Genomic DNA, 12231 nt, shown 5'->3' with positions numbered 1-12231 from the left:
AAATTTGCTCCAAATGAGGTAAGCCATGTACCATGCCTTGATCCTCAAGCAGTTTTATGCTTCTTTCATTTAAGTGCCCCAATCTCTTATGCCATGTCTGCAAGTAGTGTGTAACACTTGCCTTTAAGGCCAAATCACTTGCAGGCATCATTGTAAGTGGAAAGCATCTGTTATTGGTCATTTGAACCCTCACAATCAGATTTCTCAGTGACTGATCATCATAAACATTCACCATATTCTCTCCAAACACAAGATAGTACCCATGCTCCATCATTTGCCCAACACTAAGCAGATTTTCTTCAAGACCAGGTACAAGCATTACTTCTTGAATGTGCTTCTTACCCAACTTGGTTTTTATCACAAGAGTCCCTTTTCCTGCAACTGGAACTATTTCTCCAGTACCCATCTTTACTTTAGAAGTCAAATTTCTTTGTATATTGACTAACAGACTCTCATCACCTGTCATGTGGTTACTACAGCCACTGTCAATGTACCAAGAATGATTTTCCTTCACATCTGTCACAGCATTGCATGCATAGAACAGGATTCCAGTTTCTTCAACTTGATTTGCATAGTTCAATTTCTGTACATTTTTATTTCCATGACACTCTCTGAGCATATGTCCAAATTTCCCACACCCTTTGCATTTAGGCTTTCCTTCAAACCAACATTTGCCAAAATGCAATTTCTCACAGTGTTTACAAGCCGTTTTATTCCCATTGTTAGATTTCCAATTCTTCTGAGGTTTTTGATCTCCAGAAGAAGCTCCACTCTTAGAATTTTTTTTCTTCAATATTCAGACTAGTAAAGGCCCTTTCTGTAGAGTTCTCATTGTGTCGATCCAATCTGAGCTCAAAGCTCTTCAGCGAAGCAACTACTTCTTGAATTTCAAGAGTCTCAAGATCCTTGGAGTGTTCAATCACAGAGCAGATGGAATCATATGATTTTGGCAAACTAAACAGTAATTTCTGCACAACTCTCTCCCTAGATAGTTCCTCAGTAACTCTTCATGTGATTCAAAATTTCAAACAATCTAGCAAGATATACAGATAAGGATTCACTGTCTTTCATGCGAGTATATTCAAATTCTCTACGCAATCCTTGCAATTTTACATTTCGTACCTGTTTATCTCCTCTGAATTCCAGCTTCAGAATATCCCAAACGCCCTTTGAGGTCTCTTCATGCACAATTCTGGGGAAGAGTTGATCTGAGACAGCACTTTAGATCCATCCAAGTGCACGAGCATCCTTCATCAGAAGCTCAGCCATCGTAGACTTCTCAGCAACCTTAGTCTCTTCTATCTCCTTCTCCTTCTTTGGATCTGAAGCATCGAAGCCATGTTCAACCAGATCCCACAATCCATGAGATTTCAGTATTGTTTTCATCCGAATGCTCCAGAACTCATAGTTTTCTCCATTGAAAACTGGTGTGCGAAGCTCAATAGTGCCCGATCCTGCCATATTAGACATTGGATTCAAGAAATCTCAGCTGCAATTGTTAAAGGAGCTCAGACCCAGCTCAAATCAAATCCTACTCGCTGTTCACAGATTCACGCCCAGCTCAAACAATCGAACCTGGCTCTGAGGCCATGTTAGAATTCAATGTTTTCAGCATTTTGGATGTTTTGGGAAGAAGGAAGAGATCACAGAGAGAGTGTGAGGAAGATAACGCTGCTCTCAGAAAAGTAGAAAAACTTCAGAGACTACTATTCATTTTATTCCACTGTTCATGTATTTTGGTATATGAGTGAGAGAAGTGAGCTGCTTCTCTAACTGATTTACAAAGGAATTAAATCCTAGCCTTTGATCCTATCATCCTATGAGATTATCCCACTTGTCATAATCCGACACTTAGATTCTAGGCAAGATAAGAGGCCACTTGGACGATGATCCAATGGCTCAAATTACATCAGAAAAAAAATAAAACTTATAAACTGAAAATAGAAAGGATTTTCTCTACTACAAAAAGTGAAAAAGACGACCAGAAAACAACGACGGTCTAAGTGAAAACCGTCGTGGTTTTTAAAAAGACGACGGTTCTAGAAACACCGTCGTGTAATACCACCTTAGACAACTAAAAATTGGAGATTCAAATGGCTATTCAAAAACAACGACGTACCTAATTAAACAACCGACGTCTATTTGAAACAGATTTCCGCAGTGTAAAATCAAAGCAAACAAAGAACGGCAGAAGTTATGAATCGACCGACGTAGAAAGTAAAGACGACGATTTCAATAAAAGCCGCCGTTTTTTCTCATAAAATAACACGACGAGGTTTTCGTATAAGACGCCGTATAATTACAAACATATCCACGGCTTTAAAATACAAAATATCGCCGTATTAAATTAATGTACAACGACGAAAAATATAAATATATCGACGTCATTATCGTATAGTTGATGATGTGTGTGCTTTTGCAATCAGAGAGACAATTTTTTGGAAGTTGATGATGTGTGTGCTTTTGTGTATTTACAAATATTATACCTAACGTCGTTGCAAATTTGCAATCAAAGAGACAATTTTCAACGACGGTTATATTATACCTAACGACGTTTAAAAAACAAATCAACGTCGCTCAACAAATATATTACGTCGTCTTAGTCTTACTTAAGACGACGAAAAACGACGACAGTAATACAAAAACAGTCGTTGTTTTTATATTCTTATTTTTTTTAAATCTGTCATCCAAAAAAGAAAATTTACATATTCCAGAACATTAATTTCCTTCATTTTAAATTTCTTTGATTTTCAGATTTCTTCATAATTTCCTCGGGTTAGTAATATTGCGTCGTGTTAGTTTACAAATTCTAGAACATTAATTTCCCTCATTTTAAATTTCCTCGGGAAAGAAAAATCTATTTATCACGCTTTGTAATTGAAAACTAAAACTGAAAGAATTCGGGAAAAAAAACTCTATTTATAATTTAAAAATAAAATCCACGTCGGTTGTATTACACTTAACGACGTTTAACAAAATAATCTACGTCGGTAATTATAAATCTACCGCCATCTTACCTTAATATAGACGACGAGAAAAGACGACGGTATAACAGAAAACCGTCGTTGTTTCAGTTTCTTTAACAGTTTGGTCCTTTATCTTTCTGCAGGACTTGTATAGTTCAAAGCATTGACAATGTCTTCATCATATCTCCCAGCAACTACTGATTCGATTGCTATTCTTTATCGCATTCTTGAAACCCATCTTCTTTTTCTGAAGCTCTACGGATAAAGGAAGAGGATCAGGCACATCTGATCTTTAGATTTCCCTGATAAGCGAACTTTCCTTCGACAGCGAGTGGAGGCAAGGAGTATTCAGAAGTACTAAGTGTCCTATCAGGCTTGATCAAGGAAGTGAGAAGGCTAGTTGACAAGCTTCTTCTTGTGGACATAGATTTGATGCGAGTAAGCTCAATTTCTCTTTGAGAAAGACATTCAAATTATTATCTTTGAGATGTGAGAGACAGTGTCTCTGAGAGAGGAAGAACTTGGAACCCTAAATGTAAACCGAAAATGAATGAAAGCGACAAATTTATAGAATAAATTTTTAAAACCAACGGCGGTCCTTACAAAAAAACCGCCGTTTAAATTGTAAAATCAACGTCGGTATGACCGACGTATATTACAGAAATCCACGTCGGTACATTAATAAAAACGACGTGTTAAATAATCTACCATGACGCGAGTTATTACTTATGTACTTTAATTTTTGAGTTTACTACGACGGTACCTACAACACTACTGTCGTATTTATTTACCACGTCCGAAGTTAAATGTACCGTCGTATTTTGTAATTTATACGTCGTAGTTATATGTAACCGCCGTATTATTTTTTTGAAATGGTTTTATATGTAAGCAACTTTTCGTCTACCTGACTTACACATGCACTGTTTCCAAACCCGATTAAAAATTTCAATCTCCCAGAGAAAACTTTTCGTTTTTTTTCCTTGTCAGAGCACTGTCAGAGTATCTCATCGTCTTCCTCTCGTCTTCTTCGTCGTCTCTGAACTTAAACATCGTCTTCCTTGATCTTGCTTTCATTGCACGCAAAAGGTAAGCTTTCATTTTCACTATTTTGGTTGCTGTTTTGCATGCTCATACGTTTTTTGTTTGAAAAATCTTTTTACCTTTTTTCTGGCCAAAATCATTTTACTTCTTTCCAAGTTTGATAAAATATACAGACAAAGAGGAAAGTTTCCAACTTTGAAGACAACTACCTCAACTAAATAAGACGACGGTAGCTTCTTATTTACGTGGTTAAATATGTAGACCACGACGGTTCGTCAGTCGTTCTAGCGTCGTCTGAAAATTGACAAAGTTATTTTTAAAATTATAGTCTTTTTTTTATTTGCTTGTTTAATTGCAGGTTTGATTTCTCTGAACAATGGTTTTTGTTTTTCCCTAATTTGATAAAATATAAAGAAAAAGAAAGTAGGGTTGGTATCTAATATAGACGACAGTATATCTTATTGTTTTACGTCGTGTGAATGTTAATACCACGACGTGGTATTTTAGGGTTTTGGATCTGCAATCAAACATTCACAGAGAAAGAAAGAAGGGTTTTGGATCCTTATATAGACGACGGTATATTACTATTGACGTCGTGTGAACATAAATACCACGACGTTATATAAATAATGGTTTTAAACATTTATTACGTCTGAGATTATTTCATTGCGTCGTTTAAAATCATATCATACGTCGTATTTTATTAATAACCGTCGTTTGTGTTCTTAATCTTTTCCTGAAATATTTTCACTTGCAGTTTTGTCTGTTAAAATGGTTTCTCAACACCAAAGTAAGGATTCCGGCTCCAAGAAAAATGGAGGTAAGGAGCTTGGAATGGTAGCTCCTCAAGAGAAGTCTTCGAAGAAGATGAAGTTTGCTTCATCATCTGCTGAGACAGAACCAACCAGCCAGACAACAATCTCTGATGATTCAAAGTCTGGTCGAGGTATGAGCACAATGCCTCGTGTTGTGAAGAGAAAACTTCAGAAACTGAGGCCAATTGTTGAGTACAATAAAAGGGGAAAAGGAATTGGCCAAGCACATAGTGAGATGCAGTCCTACATTGGTGTGTTGGCACGCTCCAGAGTTCCACTTGTGGACATGAAATGGTCTCAAATCCCCAAGGATATAAAGGAGCAGATTTGGGAAGCAGTTGACATGGCTTTTGTGGTAGGTCAAGGGGCAAGAACTCTGTGTTAGCTTCTGCTGCCAAGAAATGGAAGGATTTCAAGTCTACACTAACGAGGCATTATATCCTTCCATACACCAATGACAGGGAGAAATTAAGCCAACCCCCTGAAACATATAAATTCATAGAGAAAGCACAATGGGATGCCTTTGTAGCTTCAAGGTTATCCAAAGATTTTGAGTCCGTTCATTCTCAACATGCACAGATTAGGGAGAAACTTGAGTGCAATCATCGATTGTCTCGAAAAGGATATGCTGGATTGGAGGATGAATTGGAGGAAACCATGCCTGGGGTAGAAATTGATCGATCTACCTTATGGAAGAGAGCTAGACAGGACAAACATGGTAACATCCCGGATCCAAGGCATTCAGCTTAAGGGTTACACATCAACACAAGTAACCAACTGCCGGCTTTGTGATTTTCTCAGCAATCCGCTCCCTGATGAACTCAATAAATTTATCCCATTAGCGCAAGATAAGCATATTGCAAATGAAATTTCCCTCGGAGTCCAGCTCAATATGTTTGAAGGAGGCTTTGCCATTGGTCTATGCACTTCCCACAAGCTTGCTGATTTGCTATGCATGCTCATGTTCACCAAAACTTGGGCTGCCATTGCCCGTGATGAAGTCGAAATACAGCGTCCCCAATTTGTTTCCGCCACACTCTTCCCTCCCAAGGGGATCACCGGCTATAATTGGGGCGCTGGTATCGCGGCAAAGAAAGTAACAAAGAGGTTTGTGTTCGATGCCTCCACGATAGAGGATCTCAGAGCAAAATATACAGGCTTGCAAAACAATGAGAAACAACCGTCGCCTGTCGAGGCCTTATCGGCTTTCATGTGGAGGCGATTTGTGGAAGCTACCAAGGATGATCGTGCTGATGAGAATAAGTTGCACAGCCTGATCCACTCTGTGGACTTGCGTCCACTGATTGATCCACCGTTGTCTCCATATTCTTTTGGAAATATTTATGGTAATTCCTTGACTGCTCCCTTCTTAAGTAGTGGGGATGATGATGATGGTGATCAAGAATCTTCTTATGGCATGGTAAGGCGGGTACGAGAAGCAATAAGCAAGATTGACAAGGACTTCGTGAAAAGACTACAACATGGTGATGAGCAGCTGAGTTTGATTGGCCGGCTTGCTCCAAGTGCTAGCAAAGGGGAGGTGGTTACTTCTTACCACAGTAGTTTGTGCCAATTTCCTCTCTATGATAATGATTTTGGTTGGGCAAGACCTATATGGGTGAGCTTACCACCACTGCCTGTGAAGGACATAATAGTTTTCCTCGACAGCAAGGAGCCTGGCGGAGTAGAGGCATACGTTAGCCTTGCCAAGGAAGTCATGACTAAATTTGAAAGTGACACCTTCCTCTGACGAAGGGTGGGTACGGGTCGGGCCGGTTCTGCAAGTTTGTGCTTAATTCATCAACCAGCCCGATTCAACCAGGTTGTAACATTTCACACTTGAAATCGAGCAAGTGTTATTAAGAAACCAACCCAAACCAAACTAATGAAGCTCGGGTCAGGTTCAATTTGTTCGGTTTGCTTCTGAAGCTTATGAAAAAATAGTTGGCATTAAAACCTGTAAGGCTTGCTATAAAATAAGAAAAGCCCTTAGAGCTAAAAGCCACTTTAATTTTTTGATTTTTCTTTATGTGTATTGTTTTGCAATTTAAGTTGCTTCTTGAAGCTTTTGCATCCTTGTAATTGTTTTATCAATAAATTTTTCTCACAGAACAAAAGAGAAGAAAAAGGTTTGATGCCAAATGAACAAAGAAAGTGCGTTTTGTCCCCCAAAAAAAAAAAAAAAAAAAAGTGCGTAAAAGAAAATGCGTAACTTCTCATGACTAGTGACTATTGTAGAAAGGTAAAAAAAGAAAGCGCGTAACTTCTCAAAAAAAAAGAAAAGAAAATGCTAGGCACTGCCTCCACCTAGGTATGCTCATCCTAAATTGTATATGTTTGGCACAGCCTACAGTTTGAAAACATACCAACCATTCAAACTTGTTCAACTCTTAGATCGAACATTCATTTGACTCCAAGTTTCCAACAATTCTACTGTTTTATTGACCTAGAAAATAAGCAAGCTATCAAAAGCTAGCCTACCATTTTATTGATATCACAACCATGGCAGAGGAGGACCGTACTAATGACCAGCTCTCTTATCAGTACTTAGTTGGTGACCCTAGGGTTCAGAGAAGCATATTCAAGCAGCTCCTTGTTGCTTTCAAATAAGGCCATATTCTCTTGGTTCAGAGTCACCCATGCTTCTATTCCATTGTCATCTCTTTTGTCCATCAAAACCGTTACATTGTTAAGTCCAACAGCAACGTAGCTCACCCATGATGGCTTTCCCCACCCGAAATCGGCTTCATAAAATGGAAACCTACACCAACTTGAGCACATAAACTTGTCTATGTCATCATTTTTCATCAGGTTTATGTACAATATCACTTTTTTCCATGCTTCGTTAGAATCAAATACTACTCCTGCAGCAGAAAGTTCTTTTCTTTCTTCAAGTCCTCCCCTGATTTTTGCCACCAAGCCTTTCAAATCTATCACAGTAGTATTCTCTCCAGAGTGAGAATAGTTGGTTGTCGAATAATCTACTAGATTCCCAACCAAGTTTTCTGGTAAGGGTGGCACGGCCATTTTACGCATGTTCACAGTGTGACAGAAGACTGATGGCCTTATTAGGCTAGTCCCCGACATGTTTGATGATGATCTGGATGATGCTTCAATTTTGCATTTCCAAATGAGTGCTGAAACTGCTTCTACTCTTGTTGGTTTGGGCACAACTGAGCTGGTTACCTTAGATTGGAGAGCAGCAATCTTTGAGGCATCAAACACAAACCTCCTTGTTATGAACTTTTCCTTATCGACTTCCACAGATGGCTGTGGCTCTGAGTTAGTGAAATTTAATGGAGAAAACAGAGATGCCGCACCAAATTTGGGAAGCATTAACATATTTGACTGATCATGGGCAGCTGCAGTCCAACAATTGATGAATGTGCTTAATGTTGTGGCATCTCCAAACTTATGAGAAATGCTAAACCCAATTGACATTCCACCACACTCAAACAAGTTGACTTGAACACGAAGCAACGTGCCGGTGCCCGCTTCTCTGGACTCGGGTTCAACTGGTAGGAATTGTCTTAACATCTCGGCATCTGGGTGTTCGAAAATCTCCGATAAGGAACACTTGACTCGGGCTTCCACAAACTCAGCTCCATCATCGTTACATTCAATCGCAGCGTCACCTTTGATTCTTCCTGCCAAAGGGTAGAAGTGAGTGAGAGTTTTAGCTAAGGATTGCATTAGATACTGACATCTTTCATTGGTGGCCATGACATTGTTGCTAGTAGCATCAGCAGCATTGGGATAGAAGAGAAGGATTGGGATGTAGGTTTGATGGGCCATCTGATCCAAAATAGAGAGCTTATAATTTCTAAGGTGATGAGGAGTTGGGGAGGATGGTTTAACTGTTTGCCTTTGGATGATTTCAACCTTGATTTCTGTGGCCATTTTGCTCAACCTTGATTTCAAGTGATGCAAGCACAAACTGTGAATTGGAACAATGGGGCTGGTCTACCTTATAATGGATCGGGTTCTACATTGAATTGAATCTAACTAGAACTACTTTGTAGGCAAAAGCCCCACTACTGGCTGCCTCTCAAAGATTTCAACCTTGATGCTCTGTGGCCATATCTTGATAGTAGATTCTGTTAAGTGTGGATAATAATGTCATGAATATTAGACCGCGGCATGGCCTGCCTTAAACATTGAAGAACTACCTACTTTTGTGGAATTTTGTAGTTGATTATCCAATTGTACTGGGATACAATTAAGTCAACTGGACAGTTGAGTTAATTTCTGGAGCAATTAGGAAGCTGTGCTATATAGGTAGCAGTCCCCAGCAGTTGCTTGGCTATTATGGCTAATCACTACCGAAAATCCATATGCTAGCAGTTTTCTTTTTATCTCTTGAGAGGACAGCATTCTACATTGAAGAACTTCGTTTGAAAAGGCCAGCGTTCTACATTGAAGAACTACCTACTTTTGGGTTTGTAGTTGATTATCCAATTGTACTGGGATACAATTAAGTCAACTGGACAGCTGAGTTAATTTCTGGAGCAATTAGGCGGCTGTGCTATATAGGTAGCAGTCCCTAGCAGTTGCTTGGCTATTATGGCTAATCACCACCGAAAATCCATATGCTAGCAGTTTTCTTTTAATCTCTTGAGAGGGCGGGATTCGAATATGATACCTATTTTGACATTGTGAAAAGGAAACTCTTAGGCTATGTCACGTCACAATTCACAGATTTACGTAGCTTTGGGTTAAGACATGATTCACATGACAGGACCTGCCCTGGACTTTCTCGAAAACCGAAGCGGACCCCGTCTTTGTTCCGACATCATCCCAATGCCCGGCCCACTTACTAAAAACCGAGACTCTCTACCAAAATTTTAGCAGAATCTCCCCTGTAAATTTAGCAAACCCAACAAAAATTTCAACCTGCAACATACAAAAAAATAATCTCAACCAGCAGCATACTTTCATCAAACAACAAAACATACTAAATGGCCTCCGGCCTTACAAGTGAAGTCTAACATGGGCGATAACAGAGCATCTACTGAATTTAGTTTCAACAACAGTTGAGTAGAAGAAATTACTCAAATCCTAACTAGGGAAGTTCACAGTTCGAGCCTCATACACCACTTGCACACTTTCTGGAGCGACTACTGGCTGGGGGGCGCAAAACAGAAAACATGTGAGTGGACAAAAACAAGATTTGCATTTAAAACAACATAGTAACCCCACCGAGTAAAAATGCTCAAGATATGCAGGCTTATAATTCATTAATTAATTACTCAAAAACATATTTCATTTAAAATTCTTTAAAAACACAAATCGCTTCATCCATGAACCACATTCTCACAATCTTGCTGCTCTTGCCAACCCACTGATAAACTCTAATTTCTTTACTCTCACAACTATATATATATATATATATACAATATACTCATCACATTACCTAGGTACCGGGGAAACAATCCAACCGGGGGATCGTTTGACTACCCCGCAGGATTTTCAGGTGCTATCCTACGTCTAGGGATGAGCGGTCCAACCGGGGGACGAAGTAAGTCCTACTCCATAGCTCACACACCGGAACATCCAACGCCATGTATAGCTCCAATACTAAGTCCTACGCACGCATACTGGATCATCACACACCGGAACATCCAACGCCATGTGTGATGATCCCAAGCAATATACAAAGTCTTCCCATACGCCGAAACATCAAACGCCACGTGTGGGAAGTCTAATAACTGGGAAAGGTACTTACATAGTGTAATCATACAACTTCTCTCAACAACCCCTCATATTCAAGTTCTTCCACAACTCACCTCAATAACCCAAGTATCCCACCTATAGACAATATATATATAACTTCCCCAAAATCCATATAAAACATACTCTCGATACCCAAATATGCCAAACCCACAATATATTGCCAAATCGCTATACAAACATCAAATTCAACCCATGAATATAATATATTCAATAAACCATTAAAAACATTGCATAAATCTTTCATCAATAAAACCATGCATATGATTGAAAACAAAGTCCACTCACAAGTATTCCCACGCTGCCTAACCGCTAGAGGGTCCTGCCTGCTGAGTACGTGCAGTCGGAGCACCTATTTCGAGATACGAACCCTTAATTAATATAAAATTACTTCAAAGCGGAAATCACAAATTAAATACTTAAATCCCCAAATTCCCAGTACATGTACGTTGAAGGAGGTATCCTAAGGTCCAATTACAGGTTTAGGAATTGCTCACGATTGTACGGTTATCGCTAACCCACAAACTTTGAATTATTGAATCGGAACATCAGGGCTCCGATTCATGATCCGTGAAGTCCTACACAGTCCTAGGAATACCTAGAACAACATATTTTAATTGGAAAAAGATCCAACGGTCAGAACCTATCGAACCGGATAACGCACCATATGCCAAAATCCGTTCGATAGTCAAACGACGTCCGAATTGAGCCACGCCCGACTATCCTCCCACCCTTCAAGCTCCTTCGGGCAACCCTCCTGAAGAGCGACTTGCGGGGCATCAAACGCCTCAAAATGGTGGTGCAAGTTGCTCTTCCACTACTTGTACCCTTCAGCGAAGAGTCTGTTGACGTACGCCAACGGCTCGAAGTCGAGGTCCTCTAAGTTGTAGTTCGTCTGCAATAAATTAATTACATACATTAAGTAATATAAATATATAAAGTTTGAAAGAAAAAGAATTAAAAGGTAGGATACATACCGACAACTGGCCGCGAACCTCCGTCTGATCTCGTCAGGCATGACCTTCCAAGACTTCCATTGCATCGGGAATGGGTCCGAACGACATCATCAATATCGTGGGCCAAGGAGCTATGCAACTCCGTCGTCGGTGCAGCCCGATGACGCTCGTCGTATCTGATGTTGATACGACTGTTGGTCACCCGGGTGACCTTCGCCGTCTTCAACTGCAGACACGGCCCTCGGGTGTTCTTCTTAGCTGCAAAGAAATATGACAGTAATGTTAAATACATAACAAATTTAACTATAAAATACACACACACACACGTCTTCAACTGCAGACACGGCCCTCGGGTGTTCTTCTTAGCTGCAAAGAAATATGACAGTAATGTTAAATACATAACAAATTTAACTATAAAATACACACACACACACACACACACACACACGCACGCACACACAAACTGGAGTTGAAGGAAATCTATACCTGGCTGTGACGCACCAGTAGAGTCAGTCGATGTGGTGTCGGCGGTGCTGGAGGGCAGGTGACGCCGCCTAGCGCTAACAAGCTATGCCACTAATAAAGCCGATGATGCAGGCGCCTGGGATCCCCCGGGACCAACTGGCAAGTGGTCTATCAGTGCTGGAGTAGTGGTAGCAGATGACGACTGAGCCGGGTAAAGCGAACTTTGTGCACTCGTCACCGCCTTACAACTTCTAATCA

The 12231-nt window shown here is 40.0% G+C and overlaps 1 protein-coding gene and 1 pseudogene across 1 annotated transcript; one reads left to right on the top strand and one right to left on the bottom strand.

The window, feature by feature from the left end:
* Nucleotides 1–5537: 5537 nt before the first annotated feature.
* Nucleotides 5538–6749, top strand: LOC117625252 (annotated as a pseudogene).
* A 496-nt stretch (nt 6750–7245) lies between these two features.
* Nucleotides 7246–8760, bottom strand: LOC117626045 (stemmadenine O-acetyltransferase-like). Its single transcript, XM_034357681.1, has one exon. The coding sequence runs from the start codon at nt 8720–8722 to the stop codon at nt 7370–7372; it is 1353 nt and encodes a 450-aa protein (XP_034213572.1). The 5' UTR covers nt 8723–8760; the 3' UTR covers nt 7246–7369.
* Nucleotides 8761–12231: the final 3471 nt, after the last annotated feature.

The sequence above is a fragment of the Prunus dulcis genome, chromosome 4, assembly GCF_902201215.1.
Source record: "Prunus dulcis chromosome 4, ALMONDv2, whole genome shotgun sequence".
Classification (NCBI taxonomy): Eukaryota; Viridiplantae; Streptophyta; class Magnoliopsida; order Rosales; family Rosaceae; genus Prunus; species Prunus dulcis.
The sequence above is the reverse complement of the archived record's forward strand: the minus strand, read 5'-3'. Positions and strand labels throughout refer to the sequence as shown.

What these genes read in the sequence shown, in the direction of transcription:
- LOC117626045 (XM_034357681.1), bottom strand. Translation starts at nt 8,722, where the DNA reads ATGGCCACAGAAATCAAGGTTGAAATCATCCAAAGGCAAACAGTTAAA.